This window comes from Cheilinus undulatus, linkage group 11, assembly GCF_018320785.1.
Source record: "Cheilinus undulatus linkage group 11, ASM1832078v1, whole genome shotgun sequence".
In the NCBI taxonomy this organism is placed as follows: domain Eukaryota; kingdom Metazoa; phylum Chordata; class Actinopteri; order Labriformes; family Labridae; genus Cheilinus; species Cheilinus undulatus.
Genome location: NC_054875.1, coordinates 36596197 through 36623745, shown reverse-complemented (window position 1 = coordinate 36623745; position 27549 = coordinate 36596197). Strand labels below are relative to the sequence as shown.

The window sequence follows — 27549 nt, the reverse complement described above, 5'->3', positions numbered from 1 at the left end:
TATAATAATTTATAAAACACACACAATGATAAGTAAAACTGTTTTGAACTGAGTTAGGCTTCCTTCCAAGTCTTTAAAATGACAATGTGATGTGGGTCTTTTCACTTTGCCTTTAATAAACCAAACATTTACTGTGACTTACTTTTGCTTCTTGATTAGAAAAGAGGACAAAGTGAACGGTAGAAGATGCTTCCTCTACAACCATGATAATAAAACTTTATTAGAGCACAGTGCACGTCATTATTCTCATGTCTGACAGCGAAATAGCTATAACATAAACCAACACAGGACAAATACACAAAGAAGTAAACAAGTTACTAATAGAAAAAAAAGTTGTTAAATGATTGGATATTTATATGATAGCCAATCTTATCCCTCATGGGCAACCTTTACCCATCTTATGTACATCATCATGCTACTGCAGCATCACAATAACCTTGTAACACAGGACCAAGTTTGCTCTCAGAGGCAGTCAATCTGACAGTGCTGTATGCTGTGATGACCGTTCAGGTGGTGAAATTGAGCTTGAAGAGGACCGTCTGGGGTGTGGTGACGTCAGCAACTGCTAGTTCTTGCCCATCTGACAGCCCTAGCTCTGCATCAGAGAGGACAATGTATAACAGGTTGGTTATCATGAATGTGAGCAGACAGACACTCAACCTTCAGAGTGTTATTTCTTACCTTTCAAAGTCTTGCAGAGGTTTGGCCTTGTTCGCTCCTCGATTGATTTTACTGACTGAGATAAAATTAAACCCACTGTTTAATAAGAGTGTACAGTGGAGGACAGATGAGCACAGCACATGCCACTTCTCATGAGTTAAACTCAGTATATTACCTGCAAATACAGTGTCTTATTCTTTCCTTCCAGAGTTGTCGTTATAGCAGGGGATTTCATTTGTCTGGAAAACATTTGCGCAAGTTTTACCATTCTGATCATCATGATTTTAAAGACAAATCCCACTTTTCTGAATACTCACAAAGAGGCATTTTCTGTGAGGTACTCTAAGACCTCCTGTAATTTGGCAGAAGGAGAGAACTGGAGATCTTGAGGCACCTGGCTGCAGGCTGAACAGTTTTCCTACACAACAAAGATGATGAACAACTCAGTTAATAATAGTTCAGGGAGGACATAATATTCCTGGTAGTGGTTATTGTTATAAATATTAAGGGCGTGACAAACCTTTCGTTCAGCTTCAAAAGTGTAGGTGTACAATCCATCCACATCATTAAACACCAGGTAATTATTTAAAGGAATATATGCACTGAAAATAAAAAAAACTGATGTTAGATAATGTTTATTTCGCAAGTAAGATTATAGAGAGAAAATATTAATCATCTTTTTGATCTCACCTTGTAGCAATTTTAAAAACTTCGGTGGCACAGGCAGCTATGGAGAACAAAAACAAAATCAGTCTCATGTATAACACCAGCAAACAGGCAGAATTTTATCTGTACTGATGACAAACCAGCTCGACTTGTCAGAACTCCTATTTATGTCTATAAAACATCTTTATCAAAGGGCAGCTAAAAAGTCATTATATAAGCTAAAAATTTAGATTTGAGCTACAAACCTACTTGTGTTTAAAGCCAACTTCCCTCACTACCTGCAACGCAGCTGAGAAGATTGAACCAAGTTTCATTAAAAACAAGTGGTTAAAAATTTATTATCTTCTACTCTTCAAGAGAGACTTGAAAAAGTTGATTTTTTCTGCATTTTTTTTTTTTGTGTGTGTGTTTTTGTAAACTTAATTCTCCTTAATGATGACAAGATGACCTTAGAAAGTCATACGGCTAAAGTGAGATAAAGATACACTGCATGGACAAAAATATTTGGCCACACCTATTAATTATTGAATTCAGGTGTGTCTATCAGACCAGCATAAAATAGCCTGGCCTTTGTGATATAAAATGGGAGGAGCTCAGTGACTTCAAGCGTGGTATTGTGATAGATGCCACCTTTGCAATAGGACAGTAGGAAATTCATTACTGCTGGATATTCCACAGACAACTCTAAATGATATGAGAAAATGGAAGCGTTTAGGAACAACAGCAACTTAGCCATGAAGCGGAAGAACACAAATTACAGAGCAAAGTCAACAACAGCTAAGTCACATGGTGCGTAAAAATCAGCAATGATCCGCTGATTCCATAGCTGAAGTGTTCTGAACTTCCACTGGCATTAATGTAAGCACAAAAACTGTACGGTGGGAGCTTCATGGAATGGCACCTGCATGCATGCCTCACATCACTAGGGATGAGTACCAAAATCCGGTACTGGTACCAGCACAGCCGATACCTACTGGACCAATTTACAACACAACACCGGTTTCCCTTTCTTATCCCATGTTCAACTGGCATCTTATACAGATATTTCTGCCAATCACTTATTATTCCAAGACAGCTTTTTATTCTCCTGCTGACTTTCAACACTCTGTTTGCCTCTCAAAAGTATTGATTCAGGCACTGTTTAGGCACCAGCACTGCATAAAGGCTATCGATAAAGCACCGGTATCAGAAAAAAACCCAAACCATACCCAACCCCACACATTACCAAGTCCAATGCCAAGCTCTACTTGGAGTGGTGTAAAGTACACAGACACTGGACTCTGGAGCAGTGGAAACGCGTTCTGTGTAGTGACCAATCACGCTCCTCTGTTTGGCAGTCAGATGGCGAGTCTGAGTTTGGCAGAAGCCAAGAGAACATTACCTGCCTGACTGCATTGTGCCCACTGTAAAGTTTGGAGAAGGAGGGATAATGGTATGGGGCTGATTTTCAGGGTTTGGGCTAGGCCGCTTATCTCCAGTGAAGGCCAATCTTAATGCTTCAGCATACGAAGACATTTTGGGCAATGCTTTGTTTTACTTTGTGGCATGACTGGAACAGAGATGGAGAGTCAAGTCGTCCAACATCAGTGCCTGACCTCGTAAATGTTCTACAAAATGAATGGGCACAAATTCCCACAGAAACACTAAAAAATCTTGTGGAAAGCCTTGCAATAAGAGTGTATAAGAGACTGTTAAAGCTGAAATGCAGGGGGATCTCCATTTTAAAAAACATGTATTTAAATACAATGTGATTACAGTCCCTGTTGGTGTAGTGGTCAGGGGACTGAATAATTTGTCCATATAGTGTAGCATTGCCACATTTTCCTGCACTTGCTTGCTGCCGATAGCATCTTGTACTCCTGCACTTAAGGATGATAAGGACAATGGTTGTATTACGCTACCTCATCAACAAAAGGCCTTTACACATTCACAACTGCAATAAAGATGGAATAACACTGACTAATAATAATAAAGAAATAAAAGAGGCTGGTTTGGATGCTGACAGATATGATTTTAGCAACATTTCTTACAAATAAGAAACAGGGCAGAGTGAGTTTGGCAATACAGGTTTCAAAGATTAGATGTTGGTCAAGCAGAATACCAAGAGTCTTACAGGAGGCCTCGATGTTGCTGGTAAGTTGTCTGTAATAAGCCATGTTTCTGATTCCAATTTGGTCTTTTCCAGCCACATTTCTGAACAGAATTTACTTAAAAACCTTTGAGTTCCTTACCAGCGATAACAGCATTAGTAGATGCCACAGCAGGGATGATCCTCTTCACAACTCCTGCAGCACAAAATCAGTTTTAGTCACAACTTATTAACTGCGATGAACAACTTATTTGTTTCATCAAATACAAAACAAAACCTGACTCATATCCCACTTTATCATTGAATAAATTATTGTGTTTTAAATAACAGGTTCACCTTGAGTGAGTCTGTATGTCACTCCTGTTATGTTGAACTCTGCTGCTCTTTCCTGGGCTCTTTCAAACACCCACTGGATGTGCTCTGGATTGTCCCCATCTAGGCTGTTTTCTAGATGAGAAAAAGACTCTGCTTGTCAGTCTATGTGGTGGTTATGTAAACAGGCAGAAGGTGAAAAAAATTATGTGCTTCCATGTGTCAAACGGAAAGAAAAATATAAGGTGTGAGCAGCTAAGCATACCTCCAAATGGCTTTTCTTTTGGCCATTGCAGGATCCTGGCATATTCAATGCAATGCTCTGGTAGTCTTGGCATTGATGCAATCGTGCACATGGGGAAATTAATCTGTGGAAAGTAAAACAAAGGTCAAGTATTTAAGAAACTGGAGGAGATACCTCTTTTCTCTTTACCATCATGAAATCAGCTAATAACTACAGCATTTGTTCTATTCCATTCGTGTTCTGGAAAGATTTTAGATGCCAAATAGTCACTGCTATGCCGGTTTTACCCTCCACCTCACCTTATATAATCATTTTTTCTCCAATTTTCTTGCTTTGCACTGCATTTATTTATATCTCAAGTCTTTTCTTCCTCTAAACAAACAGCTGTTACTGCAGTCTGAAATGTAGCACACCACCCCCAGTGCACCACAGAAGCATTCTCACAATCAGAAGCAAAGCTGCAGGTGTAAAAGCTTTGCAAAAGGATGATTTGCTGTTCTGAAATATAGTTCATTACAGTCAAATTGGCATTCGTAGCAGTCTCAGAAACAAACAGAAAGCAATTCGGTTGAATAGTCACCTGTGGAGGATAAAGCTCTAATGTGCAGTCGATGCATGCCGTCATGCCAGGCAGAATAACACGAGCGTTTCCTTTAAAGCCCTCCGTGCCCCCGTCGATGAGGGGGATGATGGAGCTGGGATCAAGAACTCCGTCTTCATAGCTCAGGAGGGATATCTGGAGCAGGTAATATCATAAAACACTACAGAATATACCTACAGGCTTCTAAAATATAAATATGAAAAAGAAATGAGATTAGGCTTTCCTACCAGCATCCCGTTCATCCAGCGTCTGGCTATGATGGAGTCCAGTCCACAGACGATGATGTGAAACTCTGCAAAGACATGACAGTGGTAAAACAAAGGATTCATGCTCTGAGAGCTGCATAAACCTTGTAAGAAAAAACACTCACGTCTGTAAAAAGACTCATCAAAGTCTTGGATCTTCTTGAAGTGGCTGCATGTCATTTGTAAAGAATAAAAATGGCAGTTGATACAAATTTAAAACATTATAAGCAAGTCCAAGCTGTATAAAGTGTTGATGCAAAGGATACGGGACAACTTTACACCCAGGGATGCGACTGTTAATAAAGTCAGCAGCGACTTCTGCCTTTGGTCGTCCAACATCTTTGGGCCTAGAAAGAGGCATATCATTTTTAATATACAGTTTATTAGATTTTGAATGATACCTGATTTAAAAACACTGGAATTATGGTCACTTTGGCCTCTTTATCTGTTAAACATCAACAAAGATCGCAAAAATAAATAAATAAGAAAACTGGTACCCAACGATCACATTAAGGAGCCAGCTCTTAGAACTGGGCGACACAACCACTGCTCATAGCTTGTCAGACTGAATTGAGTTTTCATTTCAATGTGACCAGCATATCCATGAGGTATTTTTGCTAAATAGTGCATCACCAAGTTTCCTTTAAAAGCATGTGTATGACAAAATAAGGGGAAAAAGCTCTTTAACACACTAGAGAACATGGCACTTTTTGTGTTTGGCCACACAGGAAGTGATTATTTTAGTATACTTGAACAGAAGGTAACCAAAAAGTAGCACAACACAGATCAGTCATTTTGGTACATTTTCTTTTTCTCAGAGGAGCAGCAAATGAACAAGAAACATACCTGAAGAGGAACTGTCTGTTGAGATTGGACACATCAATTGTATCCATGTCAACCACATGAATAAGGCGAAACCCAGACAAGGCCTAAACAAGCACAAGAAGACTGTAAGAACTTCTCTAACAATTAGTTAAGACTTTTTATGATTTCTGAGCTTATACTCATGATTAAATGCCGACTACATTTATCTTACCAGATCTTTGAGGAGTTCACACCCAAGTCCTCCTGCACCAATGACCAGAATCTTGCATGTCTCCAACAAGAACTGTAAAGACTGAGAAACATGAAGACCATGTAAGTATAAAACAGATGTACTGAGATTTGAAATGATAGCATAAACTAAGAATGTGAAGTTCTAGTGTTAAGTCGCAAAGATGATTCACAGAAGAACATTTATGTTTGTTTTCATGACAGCTTTTCTGCTCACCTCAGAGCTTGGTTCAAAGTCAGGGTGGGTAAATGGGCCAGGCCTCTCCAAAAACTTTGTCACATGATTCCACCGGCCATCCCAGTCGCAACCACCATCCATGTGTACACCATCTACAGCCATTCTGGACACAACACACCAAAACAAGACTGAACTTGTAAAATAACTTAAAATTGTACAAAATTCCTTCTTTTTCTAACTTTAGTAATGCTATGCTTTTTAAGGGATATTTTGGTGTTTTTGAAGTTGGGTTGTTTAAGGTACTTGGTAAAAGTAGTGGCATTAGCCTCCAGTGATTTCAGTGAGCCCCCACAGGACGTATTTGTAGAAGCTAGGCTATATAGCATAGCAGATGGGTACACTTTCCTTACAAAATTTAGCAAAATGGGCCGAAAAAAATAAAAAACAATGCTAGCTCAACTGTATGCTACACTGAATATTTTTGAAGCATTTTATTTTTCTCCCAGAAAGCCTATTTTGCAATGCGAGCTTCAGCTACCAGCTACGTGTTCTTCTGTCTGTCATAACATCTTTTAGGGTCTGCAGGCTTTGCCAGAGGAAACAAGAAGTAACTAATCTTAAACAACACTAAACTGAGTAATTTCCATTCCTGTGATGATGTGTGTAGACCTACTGTACATTAGTTTAGTACCACAGACGCCTGCAGCCTGCATCACTCCCCGTCCTGAGTTCCCCGCTTTACTGGATGCCGGTGTTTTACAGACTTTCTTTAACTTTCTGAAGACAAATTGGAGAAACCAACCCTGACCAGAAGAGCCGAACACAAAATTGTCATCAAAGTAAGTTTATGGCTGTTGCTTTATTGTTCTTATGGCTGATAACTAAACAAGCTACTAACTGAGCTGAAATAACTACTTTTAAATTTGTTATATCTTGTTTACTCTGATACGCTAAGGCTTAAGAAAACATAGCTGGTAGCCAAAGCTCAGTCTGTAAAAAAGCCTCAAACACAGAGGCTTTCTTGGTGAAAAAATAAAACACTTTAAAAATTTCAAAAATTATGTAGAGAAACTAACCCATCAGCTACACTGCATTGCCTAGCTCCCCAAAGCATGTCGTGTTTCAGGGGCAATGCTCTGTGAAATCACAGGAGGCCAATACCACATACCTTAAACAAACCAAACTTCAAAATACCGAAATATCCCTTTAACAACTGTTGGTCACAAATGTTTTGTTCCTTACTCTGCTTGAAAATAAATCTTAACTTCCATTAGGTGATAAGAATAATTCAAGCAATGCTTGAGGTATTTTAGTTGGTAAAAACTCAAGATGAAAATAAAGTAAAAAAAAAAAAAATCTAAGATTGTTCAGAGAAAGCTAGTCTGTGCACACAGTAGCAACACACTGATATCACTAACTTTATTTACTTATATTTGTTAGTTTAATTTCAATAAATCCGTTTTCAGTTTGGCCCTATTTTTATGGGACAGCAGTTTACAAAAAAAATTCAACAATAATCATAGTGTTAAAAGTTAATGCAATACACTCCAACGTTTTTTAAAATAAGTGTACTGAGACAGAGATATCAGGTGTTGGACATTCAGAGACTGATCTTTCCTGCAAGGATCGGATCAGTACATGCGCACTGGAGGGTCCTTGCATCACATTTGGCATTTTAAATGGATACATGTAAATCAACGAAGCTTTAACATTGATATGTTTGTACTTGTTTGTTGTCCAAATGAGTATTACTGTTGATTTTCATGTCTCCTGGCCCAGCAGTCGCTGCTAACCGTGCAACGCAAACCTGCTGCCAGTCAGAGACCTTTATTTAGCATTCGTCACTAACTTCTCAGTCAGGTCCTCTATTCGCCTTCTTTTCTTCTCCCTAGAAGGAGAAAATAAAACGGGACACATTCATGCCATGGTGCCAGGGAAAGCGGAGGGTTAAACGGCAGTAATATTGTGTTTTTCCTCCATTGAGACTTACGGCTCCTCGGCATCCGCCATACTTTCACGGTCCCATGTCCTCGATTGTGACTGAAGTGTTTCCGGGTGTCAAAGCTGCGCTCAGCAGCCGCGAGCAGGAAAGGAGGAAAATCCTCATACATGCTTTTTGTTTCGTGTTCCAAACAGTATTGTCAACAGGAATTTGTTCAGTAAAGTTATTTAAAAAAAGGAAAATAGCATGTTTGAATGCGGAGTATTCTTGTACTGCTCGGGTATGTCTTTGAAACATATGGACAATGACTTAGATGCTTCTTAATGGTACAAATACAACTAATATCCAGTTGCACCATTACAAAACTGACACTTCAAACCAAGTTTTCATTTATTTTTCCCCCAAACTAGATTTTGTTCATGACACTGTAGGATAGTAGTACTCAACATGTGGCTCTGTTGTGACTACTGGTAGCTTTTTCAGTCTTACTTTGAAAAATAGTTCCTCCAGAAAACCTTAAAAAAAAAAAAAATGTTTTTTTTTTTTTTTACCCTAGAAATGATCCATTGCAAGTCACGCCAATCAATTTGTTTCCCATACGTATACAGTAGGCTTTAAATGTCCAATTAAATTTATTTTTGTCCGTATATTTCCGTTGGGTGTGTGCAAGAAATAACGTGCAAGATATCACCGATTTGGGAGAAAAGAGACAAAACAGGTTCTGATCTTGATTTTGTACTTAAGTTTAATTATAATAATTTTAATGTTGGGATTTATGTAGGTGGAGTTCTCAACTAGCTGTTGTGTGAAGGAAGAGATTTTTATTCAACTTTTTTTTTTTTTGTTTTTGTCTTTTTGTTTGTTTGTTTGTTTTTACCAAAATAGGACTTTTTGCAAATAAAATCTTACAGATGTATTTGATTTTGATTTTATTAATTCAAGATGAGTGTTATCTAACACTGGTGTTCAGTGATGATATTCAGTAATAAAATGCATTATTTTCAGTCATTTTCTTTCATTCATCTGAAGAATCCTATCTGAGTTTTATGATTTTCTAAAGATATCTTTAATATTAAACAATCTTTTGAAGTGCATTCATTTATTTCAAAAAGATTTGTTGGTATTTTAAGAAATAAGCAGAATAAAATTAACAGGGGATAATGCATTTATTGTAAACTGAACAAAACCATCATCTGACAGAGCTGACTGAGGGGATAAAAACACCATTGCACAAAAATAAGACATTAAAATATTGCCTATTTTAAAAGAAAAGCCCAACAATCACCGCTTCTAGTGTTCTATCATCTTTAAATTGCAAACTATTCCTAAGGCTTCCACCCTTCTCTCCTTGGGTTGTTTTCTTTCTAATTCAAGAAATAACTACAGTTTGTTAGTTGTATGAAGGGCTTCAAACCCTATATGCTTAAGTTATTGTGGAGTATATAACATTTAATGCAAGTGAAAAATAGAATTTCCATTGCCATTTAATAATAATAGCTATAATAAAGTTATTGTATTGTATCTATCTTTTTAGTTTTAGGTCATATATATGTTTAATGTAAAAATATATATATATATCTTAAAAAAGAGAAATAGAGAGATAGCAATCATGAGAGAAAAAATGTGCAAGCTTTATTAATAATAACTCGGAAGTTTCAGTCGGTTCCCACAGTGTTTTTCTTTCTAGTTTTGAACACGTCTCGTGTTAATTCTCACGCTGACGCCAATGCGCATTATCGAACGCAACTCCAAACATACAATCGAGGACCTAGCTCTCGCGAGGCTTGAACGAGATTCAGCTCCTGATTCGCTATCCGTCCTCCAGGCACAGCCGCAGATCAGCTGACCTGTCAAAATATTACGCAGCGCGTGCGGTGGGTATGTTTGTGTTTGTGTGTACACGTTGAAGCCATGGCAGCCAAGATGGAGCTCGCACCCCTCAGACCGTGGGATGATTTCTTCCCCGGGACGGACCGGTTCGCCAAACCCGAGTTCGGAGATTTGACCAAGTGGAACAACAGAGTGATCAGTAATCTACTGTACTACCAGACCAATTATTTCGCCGTGGCTGTTGTCGTTTTCCTCATTGTAGGGTAAGTCCTGTTTGCATGCTAGCAGGGGGGCAGGCTAGCTTCTGTAGCTGGGTCTAATTAGCCTGCATACCTCCTATCCACACCCTTCCTGACTACAGAGGCTATTTCTGTAACTTATAGCGCCGTAGTGCAACCTTTCACGTCGACTATTTTCCATCCTTTTTCCATTTCTGTGCCTATAAATAGACATTTCCTTTCAGTATCCTCGTACGTTGCGGAAAATATTAGTAAGATAACGTTGCAGCTAGCTTGAAATGAATGCACATGATTCATGCTGTCAAAGGCTAACTGTCAAACCAAAATAATCTTTATTTTAAAACTAATGTCTCTTATCACGATGTTAAGTGTTTGTGAGAATAAATGATGCTGCGTTTTATCTGTAGCTTCTTCAGTCACACGTCACCACCTCTAGTTCCTTGTTATTTTAGATATGAGAGGGTGAGTTGATAGTTTACTTTGAATAGAGGATGATGTAGTGGAAATAATGAGGCCTTCCTGCAGGCATATGCCCTCAAGTGGTTAACACCAGCTGTCTAGGATGTTAGCAGTTGTTGTTCTCGCCAGCAGGCTGTGCTGTTCTTTCAGTAATATGCTTTTAAAAGATTGAATTCATGTACTTCATGTCATTTTTACTCAGGTTCCTGAACCCATTCGGCATGTTTCTGGGAGGACTTGTGGTGACGCTCGTCTTCATGGGCTCAGTCTGGGCAGGAGAGAACAAAGCCATGGTCAAGAACTTCAAAAAGAAGAACCCCACACTGTTTGTCGTTGGTGTCATGGTTACAAGTTACTTTCTACTGTCACTGTGTGGTGGCGTCATGGTCTTCATCTTTGGAATCACCTTCCCTTTGCTGTGTAAGTCTCAATGTGCTGCACAGATTTTCTGTTTCCCTAATTTCTCTGAAGTTCCAAATACTGCCCAACATATACTGTACTCCAATTTCAGTGAGTGGTTGATCTATAAAGCAAATTTATCACTGTTTTTTGTAAATTTGTCAACCCTTTCAGCATGGTGAAAGGGCTTTACATGAATAAAAGTGTGTGTTGTCAGTGTGTCACACAATCACAGAAATAATTTGGGCACAAAAGGACCAAAATTACAATACATGATATACAGTGCACTCAGACAGTATTCAGGCCCCTTTATATTTTTTCAGTTTTGTTATGTTGCAGCCTGAAGCTACAGTTGAAAAAAAATATATTTTTATTCCCATTAATCGAAACTCAGTAACCTATAATAACAAAGTGAAAACAGAAGAAATTGTAGAATGTAGAAATTTTTGCATATGAATTTAAAATAAAAAACTGAAATATCACATTGACATTAGTATGCCGACCCTTTGCAAAAACACTGAATTTACCATGGGTGCCCCTATAGATAGATGCCTCTACCCAGTAGAAACACATGAAAGCTTTCTTGTATTTTGCACTTAAAGAGACTTCCATGTAGCCACTCCCATATCGGTGGAGGGCTGCAGTGATGTTTCCCTCTGGAACTTTGTCCCATCTCCACACAGGATCTCTGGGGCTCAGGCAGAGTGACCATTGAGTTCTTGGTCATCTCTCTTACTAAGGCCTTTCTCCCTCAGTTTGGCTTGATGAACAGCTCTTGAAAGAGATCTGGTTGTGCCAAATTTCTTCCATATGAGAATTATAGAGGCCACTGTGCACTTTCAGTGCAGCAGAATTTTTTTGTAGCCTTCCCAAGATCTGTGCCTTGCAACAGTCCTGTCTCTGAGCTGTACGGGCAGTTCCTTTGACCTCATGGTCTGGCTTTTGCTCTGGTATCCATTGCCAGCTGTGAGGCCTTCTATAGAGAGGTACGCTTTTCCAAATCATGTCCGATCAACTTAATTTATTACAGGTGGACTCAAATCAAGGTGTAGAAACATCTCAGGAAAGATTAAGAGAAATTGGAGGAACCTGAGCTGAATTTCAAGTGTTTTGCAAAGGCTCTGAATACTTAAGTCAATTCAATAGTTCATTTTTTATTTTTAATTACTTTGCAAAAATCTCTAAAATTCTGTTTTCACTTCATCATGGTGGGGTACTGAGTGTAGATTAATGAGAATAAAAATGATTTTTTCGACTGTAGCATCAGGCTGCAACATAACAAAACTGTAAAAAGTGAAATGGGTCTGAATACTTACTATTGGTTTTACACTAAGGTTTTGGCACACGAAAGGTTTAACATGCAGTTGGAGCATACTGAATAATAGCACATCAGTTTGGAATTTCAGATGCAGATGTTACTGTACAAAAGGGTGGAGTTAACTCAGTGAAGACTGAGCTATCACTCATTTAAGATACCTTATGGTTCTTCCAACTTGAACTTTAAAGGTGTTTATTAATAGTTAGATTTAGATACAAGGACTCACACACAAAAATATATTTTTCTCTGCATCTTGATTTTTTTAATAAACAGTTTTTATCCCTAAGGCAACAATTTAACTCCCTTCTAAACACCATCTTTTTTCTTGAATATAATTCTACAACATTTATTCTCTTCATGAACAGCTTAAACTTTTCTAGTTTCTTTATGGTTACAGTTTGAATAGAGTTTTAACTTGAGTTCCTATCATTATGTCACAAACAGTTATTGGCCTGACCATAAAAACCTTTTTTTTCTGATTCTGAGTCACACAGAAATTCATAACTGAGGTTTTTCTGTGGGCGAACAAGTTTTTCCACTCACACTCTCACTCTGACTCACTGCAGGGTTTGGACAGCGTGTGTAGTAAAACTGAAATGCATTCACTCGCGATAAGATTGCAGAATAAAGTGGATGTTGAAGAGTGGTGCAGTAGCTCAGAAGTATTGTTTTGGATTTGTTTTAGCTCTCTAAATACTTGTAGAGTCAGACCGTCAGCAGGGCGGTTTAGGTAATTGATGGGTGGGATCGTTAGAGCAAATGTGGCCGCTTTAACATCACAGTGGATAGATGAGACAGTTTGATGGCTTCCCAGGAGGTTTGCCCACTGCTGCCTGTGTTGATGGGTTGCTATGGGTTGTTGATTTGGACGCAACCACATTTACTGGCTGATGTCATGCCTTCAGTATCCACATGACATGGGAATAAAAGACACGTTGATCCTTGTGCCTGCTTCATTTCTGGGATGCAGCAGTATCACATTATGTTTGTGTATTTCCCTAGATGTGTTTGTGTCGATTCCCATAGCAAATGAATAACTTTCTGTTGTATTCCCTGCAGTAATCCTGATCCATGCCTCGCTGAGACTGCGTAATATGAAGAACAGGCTGGAGAACAAGATTGAGGGCGTAGGGCTGAAGAAGACCCCAATGGGTGTCATCATGGACCTCCTGGATCAGCAGGAGGAGAGAATGAACAAGATTCAGGATTTTATTGAGAGCAAACTGAAGGAATAAGAATCCAGCCAAAGGTGTGCCAAGGGAAGTCACTGTCATAGATTAAGGATAAAAATTCCCATAGTTAAATCCCAAGTGTCAAATTTGTATCCCCTCTGTAAAGTTACTGATGTTAGCATTCCCATCTTTTTATCCATTTGGTTTAACCTTACTCCCTTATACTTTCCTATTGGTTTATGAGATCTGAAGATAGATATTAACGTTATTTTATGATTTGCACAATCACAGCGTGGATTGGATGTTTGAAGTCAAAGGGCACCAAAAGCTACCAAAGGTTTGAGCATTCCTGTGTCAAAAAATGTTCCAAAAACAAATCACCCACTTTGTTCCACATTTCAACTGTTTCTATATAAAATCAGTATGTCTAAACACAATGTTAAATGCAGTTGTGAGATACCAATTGTATTATTCTGGTAGAAGATTTAAGATCCTTTCAGTTTGCTACCTCAAAACAAGCATGCTTGATTTTGTTTTCACTGAGCAAACCACAATAACATGACAGACCCTAACGCCCAGCGAGCTGCTTATTAAACAGCAATAACTCCATCGTGTCACTCCGAGAGCTGTAGGAAAACAGATCTGAGGGCAGTGTGCTTTATGTGGAGTTATTGTTACATGAATATAACTGGAATTTAAATGTTCCTGCAGCTCCTGACCATACAGGCTGGCCTGAGTATATCCCCTCTGATCACAGCTATGCAATAATGAAAAAAGGAATGGCAAGTGCAGCTTTATTGTTTGAGAGTAATTTCATGTTATATATATATATGCTTGTTGTTGTTTTTGATGTGTTTTTCTTTAAGAAAGAGCATGCAGAAATATATAAACGATCTGCATCACATGACAGATATCGTTTTGGCAACGAGACAAAGTTATTAATAAATTAACTTTAATTTCTCATCTCTCTTTCTCTCTCTCTTTTTTCATAAATAAAAGGGAAATAATGCATATATCATAACTGTTAATACTCAAATCTTTTTCCCCTACAAAATGAGACAATAGTGTGTCATCTTGTGAGATAACCAACCCTAGACTAGATATTTAGCTACTAAGGGTTAGTCCCATTTATATCTCTTAGTCCTTATCTTAGCCTTTCCCGAGTTTTGCATGTTCATGTCAGGTGAAAGGGTATCCCAGTTCTCTTTTGAATCGAGGGCTAGGGCCAAGGGCTACATAGCCCTTGTAACAAAGATTTTTCAGTACCACACTTGAAACCTAGAAAAGCACTCAGAGAGTGCAGACCTCCGCCATTAGCCCTATCTCCCAATAGTGAAGAATCCTTTAAAAACATTCCTGGATCCAGACGGTGATCCAGATCACTCCCAAAATCTAATTCGCCGATTACTCCCTCCCAGGTGGGGTGGAGACACGGTGAGATAAAGCATTGGCTTCGCTACGTGTGAAAGTCATGGCAGAGTGTGAATATTCCTCTATTCCCCCCAGCATTGTGAGTATTCTCGCTACATTTTGCTGTTTTTCTCTACTCCCCCAGCATTGTGAGTATTCTCGCTACATTTTGCTGTTTTTCTCTCTGTTACGCTCCGACTCATCTCCTCGACCAGGTGTGCATCTTTCAAACTCTATAAACCCCAAAACTTTGGATAAGTTACTCATGTCTGCCATCTCCTGATGTAAAGTGGTAACAGCACAGCCCTATCTCCCAATAGTACAGAATCCTTTAAAAAAAACTTCTGAATCCAGACGGTGATCTGGATCAGTCCCAAAATCTAATCAGTTCTTCCTTATGCCATTTCTCATGTTACCTGAAAATTTCATGAAAATCCATCCATGACTTTTTGAGTTATATTGCTAACAAACGAACCCACCCGGTCACAAAACCTCCTTGGCGGAGGTTACAAGGAATATGATGAATTTCCCACCATTCACTGCATTCGCTTGCGAAATGTCACAAGGGACTACGAAGGAGGTGCATAAATGTAGATATTTTCAGCATTTATAAATGATTATAGTAAATACAACAGTTGTGTTTTCTCATATATTCAATCTTAAGTTACTGGAGATGGGAGTTTATTGTATTTTCAGTATGCACACATGTAAACCAGGGCTATTAACTGTATAAATATATGGAGAGATCAACACAGAGATCCATGGCAGTAACAAGATGGTCGAAGCATTATATTCACCTCAGATGGCATACTGTTTATCCGCAATGAGTGACGATGAGCAGTATCATTGGTCTTCCATTTCTTAAGGGAAGGTCTTCACCCCTGCCCCTTACCTCTCTGTTTCAAGGTTAAAATGTAGATGAAGTGGAAGGGCTAAGGGTAAGAAATAGGATTGGCCCTTACTGCTCCCTTTTGCTTTTGTGTCTGTGTTTATTTACCTGCTGCTCTAATTTGTGACACTTGGATTAAATCATCAACACTGTGCAGGAGAGGATGCTTTTTGCTGGTATGATATACACAGTATGGGCAGAAGTATTTGGCTGCACCTGTAAATTATTGAATTCAAGTGTTTCAATCAGACCTGTTGCCACTGGTGTATAAAATCAGTCACCTGGTCATACAGTCTCCGTTTGTTAGGGTTGAGTTTGTGATACAAAATGAGTTGTTCTGAAAAGCTCAGTGACTTCAAGTGTGGTACAGTGTTGGATGCCACTTTTGTGAAAAGATGGTTCATGAAATTTCATCCCTGCTGGATATTCCACAGTCAACTGTAAGTGATATCAGAAAGTGGAAGAGTTTAGGAGCAACAGCAACTCTGCCACTAAGTGAAAGGCCACATAAAATCACAGAGCAGGTTCAATGACCAAGTCTTTGCAGCCTTGACCTTAACCCTATTGAGAACCTTCGGGATGAACTTAAATAGAGATTGAGGGCCAAGGCCTTTTTGTCCATCATCAATGCCTGACCTCATAAATGCTCTGCAGAATAAATGGGCTCAAATTCCAACAAAAACACTCCAAAATCTTGTGGAAAGCCTTCCAATAAGAGGGGAGGCTGTAAAAGGGGGACTAACTCCATATTAATGTACATATGTTTGAATGCAATATCAGGGGGGCAAATACTTTTGTCTAAAAGTATATTTCAGTCACATCACTGAGATTATCTTTCTATTTCACCCTATAAAAAATCAGAGAAGTTGTACAGCAAAATGTGTATGTTTTTTGTTAATCACACGTATGGGACAGGTCTGCTCTAAATAAGATCTTAAATATATTTGAAGTATTATACCAACTGGAATAAATCTGTCACACCTTTGATCATACACTCAAGTCCTCTGTCCACAAACAGTGGTTTTAATTATGCTATCTTTTGGGTATTACAGTAAACAAAAGTGTTTTTATACTTACATGGAAATTGAAGACCAGTCTGTTTTTGTTAAGTCTAATCTTGTATGCCTTTATTTTTAAACAGCAGGATAAAAACACAACAGGACAATCAGCTGATTTCTCATATGTGTGGCTATGGTTCACTCTCATTTTTCAGTTCATTTGAATCATGGCAGTGTGCATGATACCACAGAGGTGTAAATAAACAGCTGATGATGAAGCCTCAGAGCAGACTCGTTTCACTTGATTCCAGGACTTTAGGGAGCGGCACCTGCAGGCAGTCACAAGGGAAGAGAAAGAACTATGAGCTCTGGTGACAGTAAAAGTAGAAAGATTTATATATAAGAAGTTTAAGTTGCCACTTGATCGCAGAAGTAAAGCAAATGTGGAATCAGGTTAAACATGCATTTGTTCTGACGGTCAGCACTGCACTGGTTGGAACTTCAGATCAAATCTGATTCAGATGGAATGGAAAAATTACCCCATCCTTAGGTCACTAATATCTTTCCTAATGATTTAAGATCTCATTCCTTAGTTCCTGATTCTTTTCAGTGCAGCTTGGTGATCATTTTGTGAATAATTTCCTGATTATGTGTCAAACATGATAAAGCAGGGTGAGTGTCAGGGTGATCTGTCAACCAGAGAACTAAGATGAAACAATACATTTCCTGTTGTCCAAATATGGTCACTTCTGGTTGCAAAGAAAAAAGGGGCAACAACTAGGTATTTTAAAAACCATCTAGGGACTTCACCATGACTGTGTCTACACCTGTACAAACAGGGGCATAGCTAGGGATTTTGGGCCACCAGAGAGAATATTACACAGGGCCCCCCCTAAGCTGGGTAGCCAAGACAAATGCCATTTTATTCTACTAGAAAGACTGAAGACAAGACTTTTCAAGGAGTTGGACATTCAAAGCCCATTTCTCTACAGTGGGTAAATCTGACAAAACACAACATATCTGGTTCTTCTGCCACTCAACTGTAGAAAGAAAAGATCTAGGGTCTGGGCACCCATAGAGTGGGCACCAAAGATCTCAGGGGGGTGTGGGGAACTGCATAGGACAATGGGGTAACAGGGTTAAAGAGTGGCAAAAATGGGTTTAAGGGGGCAAAAAGTATAAAAAATGGGTTAAATGTGGCAAAAATGTTACAGAAATTACCCGATAGAGGGGTGAACAGGGGTTAAAGAATCAAGTGACACCTTCAGATCTTCAGATGTTGTTCTGGATTCTTTTGTGACTTCCTGGATGAGTAGTCAATGTGCTCTAATTTTGGTTATCCGTCCACTTCTGTGAAGGTTCAGTACTGTTCCAAGTTTTCCCCATTTGTGGGTAATGGCAAAAAGGCATTAAGTGGCAGGAAAAGTGATGTAAAGGATTTCAAGAGTGGCAAAAATTGGCAGAAAAATGGCAAAAATGAGCAATAAAGGTGGTGAAAGGGGGTTAAAAGTGGCAAAAATTGGATAGGTTAATAAATCACAACTGTGGAGGGCCCATTCCCAGCCTGCTATCAATACAAAGCACCATGTTCCTGTTTCTCTGCATTCAAAATAAAAGTGTTGTGTATACTCTTCAAAAGGTTAACTGAAATTCACAGGGCAGAGAACTGAACGCAGCGTTGACAGCTAGCATGCGATGCTCTGCAACATTAAGTGATATCTGAAGCTTGCATATGTGACACGGTATCAATTAAAGAAGTCCCACATCTTTTCTGAAACTGACCTGTTGCAACTCAACCCTAACTGTCTCCTGCTGCTCTGTTTGTGTCCATGGATACTTGTGTAGTTTAATTTATCAGAGACTTAAAGTCTCTTTTGCTATTTAGAGCTGGATTAATCAGGACTAACTCTATTCAGAACACCTGACTTAGGCAGAGTGATACACATTGCGAAAAGTCTCAACCATCTTGTCCAATCAGACTACTGTGTTTGTTGGTTTAATTGATTCAACTCACTGACCCAGCTCTGTTATACTCACAGATTTGAGATAGGCCACGTTGCTCTGCTTGATCTCGTTTAGCAGCTGATCCCGAGGCGTGAGGTCAACCTTTGGCGGCACTCGTCTGCGAGGGATGGGCTTCAAAGTCTTTATCACATCAGTCAGGTTTTCTCTATCACTCGTCACTCCTTCGCTGCCATCATCCTTCACTTTGGGAGTCTTCCTCAGTTGGAAACTGGCCCTCTCTGGTCTCGAGTTATCCCTCGGGTCGATGTCCAGAAAAGGGTCGCGTTTCTTGGGCGTCCTCTTCAGCTGGACGTTCTTTAACGGGTTTGATGGTTCAGCACTTTTTTGTTCAGGTTTGCTTCTGTGTTTGAGCTTCTTCTGAGGCTCTGGCTGTTGGGTTTGGTTGTGTGTTTGAGGTACAGCGCTCTGATCTGACGTGGGTGGGATGAGTCCGTGCTGCTGCAGGAGCTCTAGGGACGGTATGTACCCGAGCATCTCCAGTAAACCTGGCGGCAGGTTTAGACTATTCTCATACATCTGCATCATCTCCTTCTGCTCCTTGGCCTGCTGCTGCTTCTGCTCCTCCTTCCTCAGCTGCCTCTGCTGGTCCAGATTCCTGGTCAGGATATTCGTCACCACCATCCTGGGTCCCGGCAGCTCAAAGTGGTAGCCCATCTTCAGGAGCGTGTTGTTGGCCTTGAGTAGACGTGAGATCTCCATTTCTGCGTGGTGACCCAGCATGTGCCGCTGGTTGTGGAATCGCAGCTCTGTGAGCGTTTCGTTAAACTGGAGGCAGCGGATGATGGCGACAATGCCCTTCCCTGTAACAAAGTTTGACTCGATGTTCAGCGTCGTGATGCTGCGGTTCTCTCGTAACATATTGGCCAAGCTGAAAGCGATGTTTTCATCGACGCCGGTGTTTGCGATGCTGAAGGTTTTCACGTGCTTGTTCTTCTTCAGGCTGTTGACGTAGTCTAAGAGCATCTCTTTGGGAATGTTTTCTATGTTGTTGAGGTTGACATCGGTGACTGAGGGGTTGTTGTTACGGATTTTGTCAAGGGTCGACTCAAGATTAGTCTCATTTCCTGAAGGCCTTGATGTCATTTTGATATTGTTGAGGGCCAACTTTGGGATTTTAAGTTTGTTAATTTTCTTCTCCTCTTTCTGCGGGAGCTTATCGTTGGCATCATTTGTCTCTGTATCTTCTTGAGCCTCTTTGGGAGCCAGAGAGTCTGTCGTTTTAGCATCTTTTTCTTCTTCAACCTGTGGCGTGCTTTCTTCTAGGGTTAAATTATCAATCTTTCTTGAGTCCAAAGAAGACTGACTGTCATCTGTTTTGCTTACTGGTTCTTTTTCTGTGTCAGTGACTGGAGGATCGACATGTTTATCTGCATTTTCATGTTCATCAGGTGACTTTTTGTCTCTCTCTTTGATCCTCTCCTCCTCATCATCACACTCATCAACCTCTTCAACAATTTCCTCGATGATCTCTTCGATGATTTCCTCTCCATCTGCACCATCTGCGGCTTCTTCCTCAATGACTTCTTCAATCACCTCATACACTTCATATTCCCCATCGTCTGTACGGAGTGCTTTTTCTTTGATTTCCGCTTCCTCCCTCAAAGTTTTCTGAGGAAACGACAAATTATATCAAGGTTATTTCTCTCAGATGGTGAGATAAATTCTTACACTTAGGTTGTTCAGGGCAAAATATGGCAGCATACAAAAACAACTTTTTTGGCATAAAATATATATATATATGTAATTATTAATGATTAGTAATATTTTTTCCATACACTACAAATTGCATTTCCTTGAAGGGGATTATTACAGCCTTGAACATGTAAATAATGAGCAACAACTTGGATTTTTTTTTTTTTTTTTTTTTTTTGCATTATTTGTTTAGATTTAAGATTTTAATAAATACATTAATTGCAATGAAGTTACTGCACATTTTTAAAAAAACTTCTTTTGCATTAATTTTAATATCAAGATCAGGCCCGATCATAAATATCCAATACTACTAAATTTTTAGGAATTCAACTTTCTCTGTGTCAGTTTAAGTGCAGTATTGCATTATTAAGGTGTCATAGATAAATAGCAATAAAAACACTACACACTTAAAAACAAGATTAATGATTAGATTAATTTTAAAAGCATATCAGGGATGATCTTGAATATCTAATATTGCTTAATTTTTATGGAATTAAGCCTCTCAGTGTTAGTTACAGTGATTTCTTTTTTTTTTTTTTTTGTAATGTAAGAAAAAAACAAAGAAATATTCTTATTTACTACATGAAAATTGTATCTTGTTAAAGGGGATTAGCACAGCTTTGAAAAGTTTAATAATATAATTTATTTATTAATCTGTTTATTTATCTGTGTATTTATTTTTTATTTATTTGTTACACTCAGGGAGTAGATGGGCAAAAATGGACCCCAAAAATAAATATCTTATAGAATACTACACAAAAATTTCACTCTTTCATGAGCAAAAAAAAATTTCTAAAAATTTAACCCTCTAAAAATGTAACCCCCTCAGTGTCAGTTAAAATGAAAAACCTACATTTTTAATGTAAAAACACACATTTTTTTTAAATGCTAGATGTAAATTGTATTTTTCTCAAAGGTGAATACCACAGTCTTAAATATGTAAACAATGAGTAACACATTCGATTATGCTGCATTTTTTTTTTTTAATTTTAAGATTTAATTAATCATCATAAAAGTGCCCATACAAGAATCCAAGAAAAAAGCGTGCATTTTCCCCTCACACCAAACATGGGAAAATGGCTGACATTTGGTGAAAAACTGAAAAACTACACATTTGAAGCAGTGACTCCAGAATGAAAGCCTATTATCATAAAATGCATTTTTATTGTGATGGCTGGAGGATCAGAAATAGGGTTTTTCAATGGGTTTCATTGGGGCATTTTTGGTCAAGAACACCCAGAGTGTATACAAAAAGTTTACAGCATAAATACAGTTAAAATGATCCAAAAAGAAAAAAAAATGCCTAAAATGACTTCTATCTACCATCTAGGGGGTTTCATTATGCCTGTATTATGTTAATGTTATTGTTTATGGGGAAATATAGAATCTTAAACTTTGGAGAGTTTGACTTTTACCTCACTTGGCAGTAAAGTAGCAGGAACTCTCTCTTCCTCCAGCATGCGTTTGGACTCTTTCTCCCAGTAGAGGTAATCAACCAGAGATCTGTGGTCGAACGTCCCCGTTGGAGCTTTCTCCGTCTGATCTTTCTGTCTGTGTCCCACCGGTACATTCTCATCCGGGGCGATAATAACATCCATCTCTTTCTGGAGCTCCATGAGCTCCTCTGGTGATAACATAGCGAGGATTTCATCCTCATCAATGTCCTCTTCATTCAGATCCTCGAGGTCTCTACTGTCAGACATGTTGGCCCTATGTAGCTCCTTTCTTCTGCTTTCAAAGAGAAGTCAAACTTCTGTCCAAGCTGTGACTCAGGGAAGAGCAAACTAAAGCTTCTGACTTTGACTCCAGCTACAAACCTCCTGCCTCATGTGGAGTCTAAAATTAAACCCTGTCAACTGTATGGAAGATATTTTAAGGGCTAGCAGGGGGGACAGACATGCTAGCATTCTTCTTTTCCAGCTGGCACGGTCGTCAGGATCTTTAGGGATGACAGTTGCTTCAGGCAAAGGAAATGTGGGACTGACAGCAGCAGGTGAGACTTTTTCACAGTGATGGGGAGAGGGGAGCAGGCTCAAATCTGTACACACTCAGAGCTCCTCCCAGTCTACCAGATCTCTCTAGAAGATGGAGCTCCTGAAGTGTTACACAACAATAATAAACATGATACAAAGCAAGATGAGATAATTTATCTTTATGGGAAGTTTGCCAATATTTGAAGAAGGCACATTTCTTCTGTCTGACTCTTAAATCATTACACAAGGAACATACCGGTACATAGCTAGCAGGGTTTTCTTGTTCTGTTGAATATTCATGTTTTATTTACATAAGAGATGAATCCTCAAGGAATAGTTGAACATTTTGTTCAGCAAATTTACTCAGCAAGCTAGTGTCTGCTATAGGGGTTTAAAATAATGAACAACAAATTCTTTGTCTCTATTTTTAAACAGACTTGTCCATTATCAATTCTTTGATTTTTGTCTTCTTGAAACAGAAATTTCCATCAGTTGTCTACTTATACTTGAAAAACTGGGTCCAATTCATGGCTTTTACATTTTTAGACTATTTTTAGTTGTACTTCCTTTTGAGTGCTGGTCGTACTTCTTCCTCCGCTGCCAGCTGCTAGCCTTGGATTTGTAATACTACCTGGTTATAATAGTGATTGCCTGTGACTTTTATTTTGCAAAGCAGATGGATTGTTGAGGTTCAAGCCAAAGCTTCAGTCCAAAATGTTTGTGCCTGGTCTAAGAAAGGACCAGACAAATCAAGGGGGGTCTGGCTGAAGACTGCAGATCTCACACCATATGGTTTTCATTTTTAAAGTCAAAACAACTTAATCTAAAAAAAAAGAAGGAAAGGAAACATTAAAAGGTAACAAAGCAATGCACATGTTTGTATGAATTTCGAAGTGTCCGTGCAGTTCTGGTGTTCCATACATCTAGCCTGATGTCTCTTGATAAATGGTCAGAGTTCTAATCCAGGATTAAATCATGTAAAGACCTAACCTGACACGCCAGATGGATTTGTTTCACACATCTATCTGGGAAAGCTTCAATAGGAAATGTTTGAGAAAAGGCAGAGGATTTGAAAAAAAACTCGGAGTATGATTGGGTGAACGTTCTGTCTGTCACATCTCTACGGGCCAATCAGAGCAACAAAACACGTGACGTAGCTGCTATCAAGCTGCGCGTGCGCAGCTACTGAGGAATAACACGAAACATGGCGACTATAGACACGTAAGTACTCGACTTTTGTTGTTTTTGAAAAGAAAACAACTCACTGCTGTTCTTTGTTCTTCTTTTAACGAAGAAATGTTGAGTTCTGATAAAACTGGCGCTTTAGCAGCATCCATGCTAAGCTCTTCCTCCATAACTGCACCAGCTCTCGCTGCTGCTTGTTTACGTCACGATTCTGCTGCACCTGAAAGTACTGCCCCTCGCTGATTGGTCCTGTCCCTTTCTATCTGGGCCCAAACGGTTCAGATGGGAGCTTTGCAAGATGGATTCACCAGCGAGAAACAAGGAAACGGGCGTATCCATCTGCTTTGCAAGGTAAGACCTGTTTAAGAATTAGTTGATCCAAAGGGTGCTTGCGGTAGCTTTGATAGCTTTAGCTAAAGCTAACATAGCTACGTAGTTAATGTTGCCACATTTTCCAGTGTAGCTACAGCGTGAGCTTTAGCAAATGTAGCCAGTGCTATCATAGTTGTTATTTAGATTGGCAACGTAAATAGATATCTAACTTACCTAAGTTAGCTTTAGCAAATGTGACAAAATGCAAATCTCAATAATGTAGCTTCGATAGCTTTAGCTATGCTGCTATTTTATATGAATGAGATACAGGTTTATGAGATTTGCAAATCTGTAGTCTAAAGTCTTCAGCTACATTACATAGGCTCGCTTTAGTTTCAAAAGCTTTAACCAAAGCTAACCTAGCTTCACTAGCTATGTAGTTAATGTTATTACATAAGCAGTGCAGCTATATTAGCTTTACAGCTTTAGCAAACATATCCAATGCTATCATATCTGCATAAGAGATGTAGATAGGTAACTTAGATACATATCTAATATAGCTAAGTTAGTGTTAGCTGATATCATTTATGTAACTTTGTTAGCTTTAGCTACTATGAGATTTACAAAACTATAGTGTAGTTTCCAGCTACATTACCGTGGCTTGCTTTAGCTTCGATAGTTTTATCCAAAGCTAACCTAGCTTTGTAGTTAACTCTACTACATATGCCAATGTAGCTACATTAGCTTTAGCAAATATAGCTAATGCTAACATAGCTGTGTAAGATTCTTAAGTACAGTAGGTTAAGTAGATTGATTTTTAATTTAGCCTAGTTAGCTTTCAAAAACATAAGCTGATGTCATTCATGTAGCTTTGTTAGCTTTAGCAACACTAGCTACACAGCTATTTGACATGAAGAAGATATGCATTCATGAGATTTGCAAAACTGGAAAGGTGTAGTGTTTAGCTATGTTACTTACATATCTACTTAGCTTCCTTGTTATGTAATCATGTTTTGCAGATTAGGATTTTAATTTTAACTTTTGTTATCCTAACCCTTACCTTAACCTTAATCCTTATTTAACCAGAAGTTTAATCCAATTTATTTTGAGAGTTTTTGCATGTATTTGCATTCTTACGGAAGCCATGTCTCACAGTAGTGGTCACCAAGAGGGGGCGCCTGAGAGCTGCAGTCTGCACCCAGACTGTCTTGTATCTAGTCTATATGAAGGGATTTCTCTCATACACAATGTTGTATTCTCTGACTTTGTATTGTACTGAATTCTTGCGTCACATTTCGTATGAATAGTGTGAAAGTATGCTTTTCTGGACACAGCCAGCTAGTTAAGTGGCGCTGACAGTCCTTATTGTCAATGACTGGCGTGATATGAGTTCATGTTGTCTTCTGCCACTTTAAGTGTTTCTCTGTCAATAACACCCTCTGAGCTATTTTATTACCAAGCTTCTTAAAGACAGTGACAGCAGCCATCTATGTGTCACACATGTATTTATTCACATCCTTGTTCCCAATGGAAAATATTTTATGACAACATCTAACATAGAACTACACACTGACTGTACAAATGTGTGAGGGAAACAAACAGGGAGATCTGAAGATGCTTCTTACGGCAGTGCTCTTCTGTTGATAAAAAAAAGAGATCTTATCAAAAAAATTCAATTGTCACCATGCATTGTAAAAACACAACATTACAGCACCAACAAAGACAAATGGTTCTATAAACAATAATGACAAAGTACATTCTGATTGAAAGAAAGGAAAGAAACACAGTCTGCTCTAAAGAATGATCTTTTTATGCCTTATATGAACATGTTTTAACTTCATCTCCATTAGGATGTTATATCTTATCATACTTTACTGAGATGAGAGATGACAGTGACTTTTATCCTATTACCTACTGTTTTGTATAAGGCAGTAGCTAGTTCCAGTTAAAATACACAGAGTTGGATTTGGGTTAAAAACACATGTTGCTTCTTTTTTGTTGTCTTCAAACACAATAGGGTTTGATTCCAGTGTGGTTGTGCAACACCTTTAAAGTTTCTCGACACATTCTCATCTGCCTGTACAATTCATCCAATCCAAGGCACATGGAAGAAGTCATTCAAGAGTGTCATCACTGTGTACGGAGGTTTCTTCTGCATGAGGGCAGTGTGCACGTAGACTCTGCTAAAACACAACAGAATCAAAGTCCGTGGACTGCCTCTGTTTCCCCTTCATGTGCTGCTGGCCGTGGTTTGATTTCCAAAGGTTTGGTTTGGTCCTCTTCAGCGGATGCTCATGTAGCTTCCATCCAGGTGATATCTGCACAGGAAATCCAACAGGAATATATTAAATCAAGGTTCTAGAGCAGCTGTGATTAAAGTGTTCAAGAACAAGTAACACTACTGAATGAAGGAAAAAAAAGAGTGGATATGGAGGTGTAATATCAACCAAAAAGCTCCTATTGCTTTGTGAAGTCATGGTTTCTACATCATGAGGTAAATGAAAACTTTCTGAGTTGGCAATGTTAATGTAAAGTGTCACCTCATTAGTCTGAACTAAAATATCTCAACTACAGGATGACACCATAACTAAACTAAAAGGAACCCTGCTAAGACACATTGGCCTTATCAAATTGAAATTTGTGCCTTTTTATATGAATTTTGTACACAGAGACACACTAAATTTCTACATTTGATAAAATTAACTTAAGGGATTCACATGTAGGCTGCCGATGTTGTACAACCCAAATTCCAAAAAAGTTGCAACACTGTGTAAAATATCAATAAAAACCAAATGGAATGATTTGCAAATCTCATAAAGCCATATTTTATTCACAACAGACCATTAAAAAAATATCAGATGTTGAAACTGAGACCTTAAAAACATCAGGTGGCACAACGATCCAAGTAAATATAGAAGCTGACACTGTTAGAGATCGAATTTTAATTGTGAGAAATTCAATACACTGGCATGGTTCTATGATTGGACTCTTTGAAATAAAAACGTTATCAAAATTAATCAGTATAAAGATGGTAAGATCATCAACTTTTGTTCTTAAATTTGCATGTTATTTCAGGATCGTGGAGCCATAATCATGAGTATTTTATTTTGAATAAAGTGATGAAAACAGATAATTATCAATTTGACTACATTAGACTACATTTATAGATCCTTTTAAACTTTTATTTTCAGTCACAGGTAGGCGGGTACACTTTCCCTGTCAGGGGAAAATCAAGGTAAAACTGCTTGAAATATATTTATTACAGTTTTCGCTTAGATTGGCAAGTATACTTTCCATGTCAGATGGCACAACCAAGGTAAAACAGCTAATTATCATTTTACCATAAAATTCTTCATTTTATTTTAGAAATACATGTGTCCACCTTTGAACAAGAATAAAGGAACAACATGAAAGTATTCGCCTGTGCAATTTGAAATTAGTTGGAAATATCAGGTGGTACAACAGCATATGAATGAAGCCTTACATGTCATTGACCTGAAGAATAGGCCCTAAAAGTCAGCTTTTTCAAAGCATGGTCAAATGAGTGATTCGTAATTTCATCATCATTATCCTAATTTTATACAAAGTCAAATGGTCTTTCTGTTTTAAGTGTTTAAATCTACTGTCTTGAACATCTTTGTGTTTATTTGAGTGAATA

At 38.5% G+C, this 27549-nt stretch overlaps 4 protein-coding genes across 8 annotated transcripts in view; 1 reads left to right on the top strand and 3 right to left on the bottom strand.

The window, feature by feature from the left end:
• Nucleotides 1–190: 190 nt before the first annotated feature.
• LOC121516911 (NEDD8-activating enzyme E1 catalytic subunit-like) lies at nt 191–8100 on the bottom strand. 3 transcript variants are annotated; one of them, XM_041798327.1, is made up of 18 exons: nt 8039–8100; nt 7898–7936; nt 6088–6211; nt 5854–5934; nt 5664–5746; nt 5084–5164; nt 4943–4986; nt 4800–4864; nt 4552–4707; nt 3993–4095; nt 3752–3862; nt 3558–3611; nt 1351–1387; nt 1181–1262; nt 978–1078; nt 836–899; nt 682–736; nt 191–595 (listed from the first exon to the last, which is right to left on the bottom strand). In XM_041798327.1, the coding sequence occupies exons 1-18, from the start codon at nt 8056–8058 to the stop codon at nt 507–509; spliced, it is 1389 nt and encodes a 462-aa protein (XP_041654261.1). In that variant the 5' UTR covers nt 8059–8100; the 3' UTR covers nt 191–506. The 3 variants fall into 3 exon arrangements, with proteins under 3 accessions (XP_041654261.1, XP_041654264.1, XP_041654260.1); XM_041798330.1 differs by having other exon boundaries at nt 7874–7936; nt 8039–8074; XM_041798326.1 differs by lacking the exon at nt 8039–8100 and having other exon boundaries at nt 7898–7965.
• A 1746-nt stretch (nt 8101–9846) lies between these two features.
• LOC121516980 (PRA1 family protein 3-like) lies at nt 9847–14370 on the top strand. Its single transcript, XM_041798449.1, has 3 exons — nt 9847–10083; nt 10721–10938; nt 13295–14370. Exons 1-3 carry the CDS (start codon nt 9902–9904, stop codon nt 13468–13470), a joined length of 576 nt encoding a protein of 191 aa, XP_041654383.1. The 5' UTR covers nt 9847–9901; the 3' UTR covers nt 13471–14370.
• Nucleotides 14371–16811: 2441 nt separating this feature from the next.
• lmod3 (leiomodin 3 (fetal)) lies at nt 16812–22312 on the bottom strand. Its single transcript, XM_041798727.1, has 3 exons — nt 21837–22312; nt 18742–20337; nt 16812–17033 (listed from the first exon to the last, which is right to left on the bottom strand). Exons 1-3 carry the CDS (start codon nt 22122–22124, stop codon nt 16986–16988), a joined length of 1932 nt encoding a protein of 643 aa, XP_041654661.1. The 5' UTR covers nt 22125–22312; the 3' UTR covers nt 16812–16985.
• Nucleotides 22313–25390: 3078 nt separating this feature from the next.
• Nucleotides 25391–27549, bottom strand: part of frmd4bb (FERM domain containing 4Bb) — a 47075-nt gene continuing 44916 nt past the window's right edge. For all 3 annotated transcript variants that reach the window (XM_041800489.1, XM_041800491.1, XM_041800490.1), the window contains one exon: nt 25391–26209. In XM_041800489.1, coding sequence (XP_041656423.1) covers nt 26173–26209 — 37 coding nt within the window. In that variant the 3' untranslated portion in view covers nt 25391–26172. The remainder of the gene's footprint in view (nt 26210–27549) is intronic.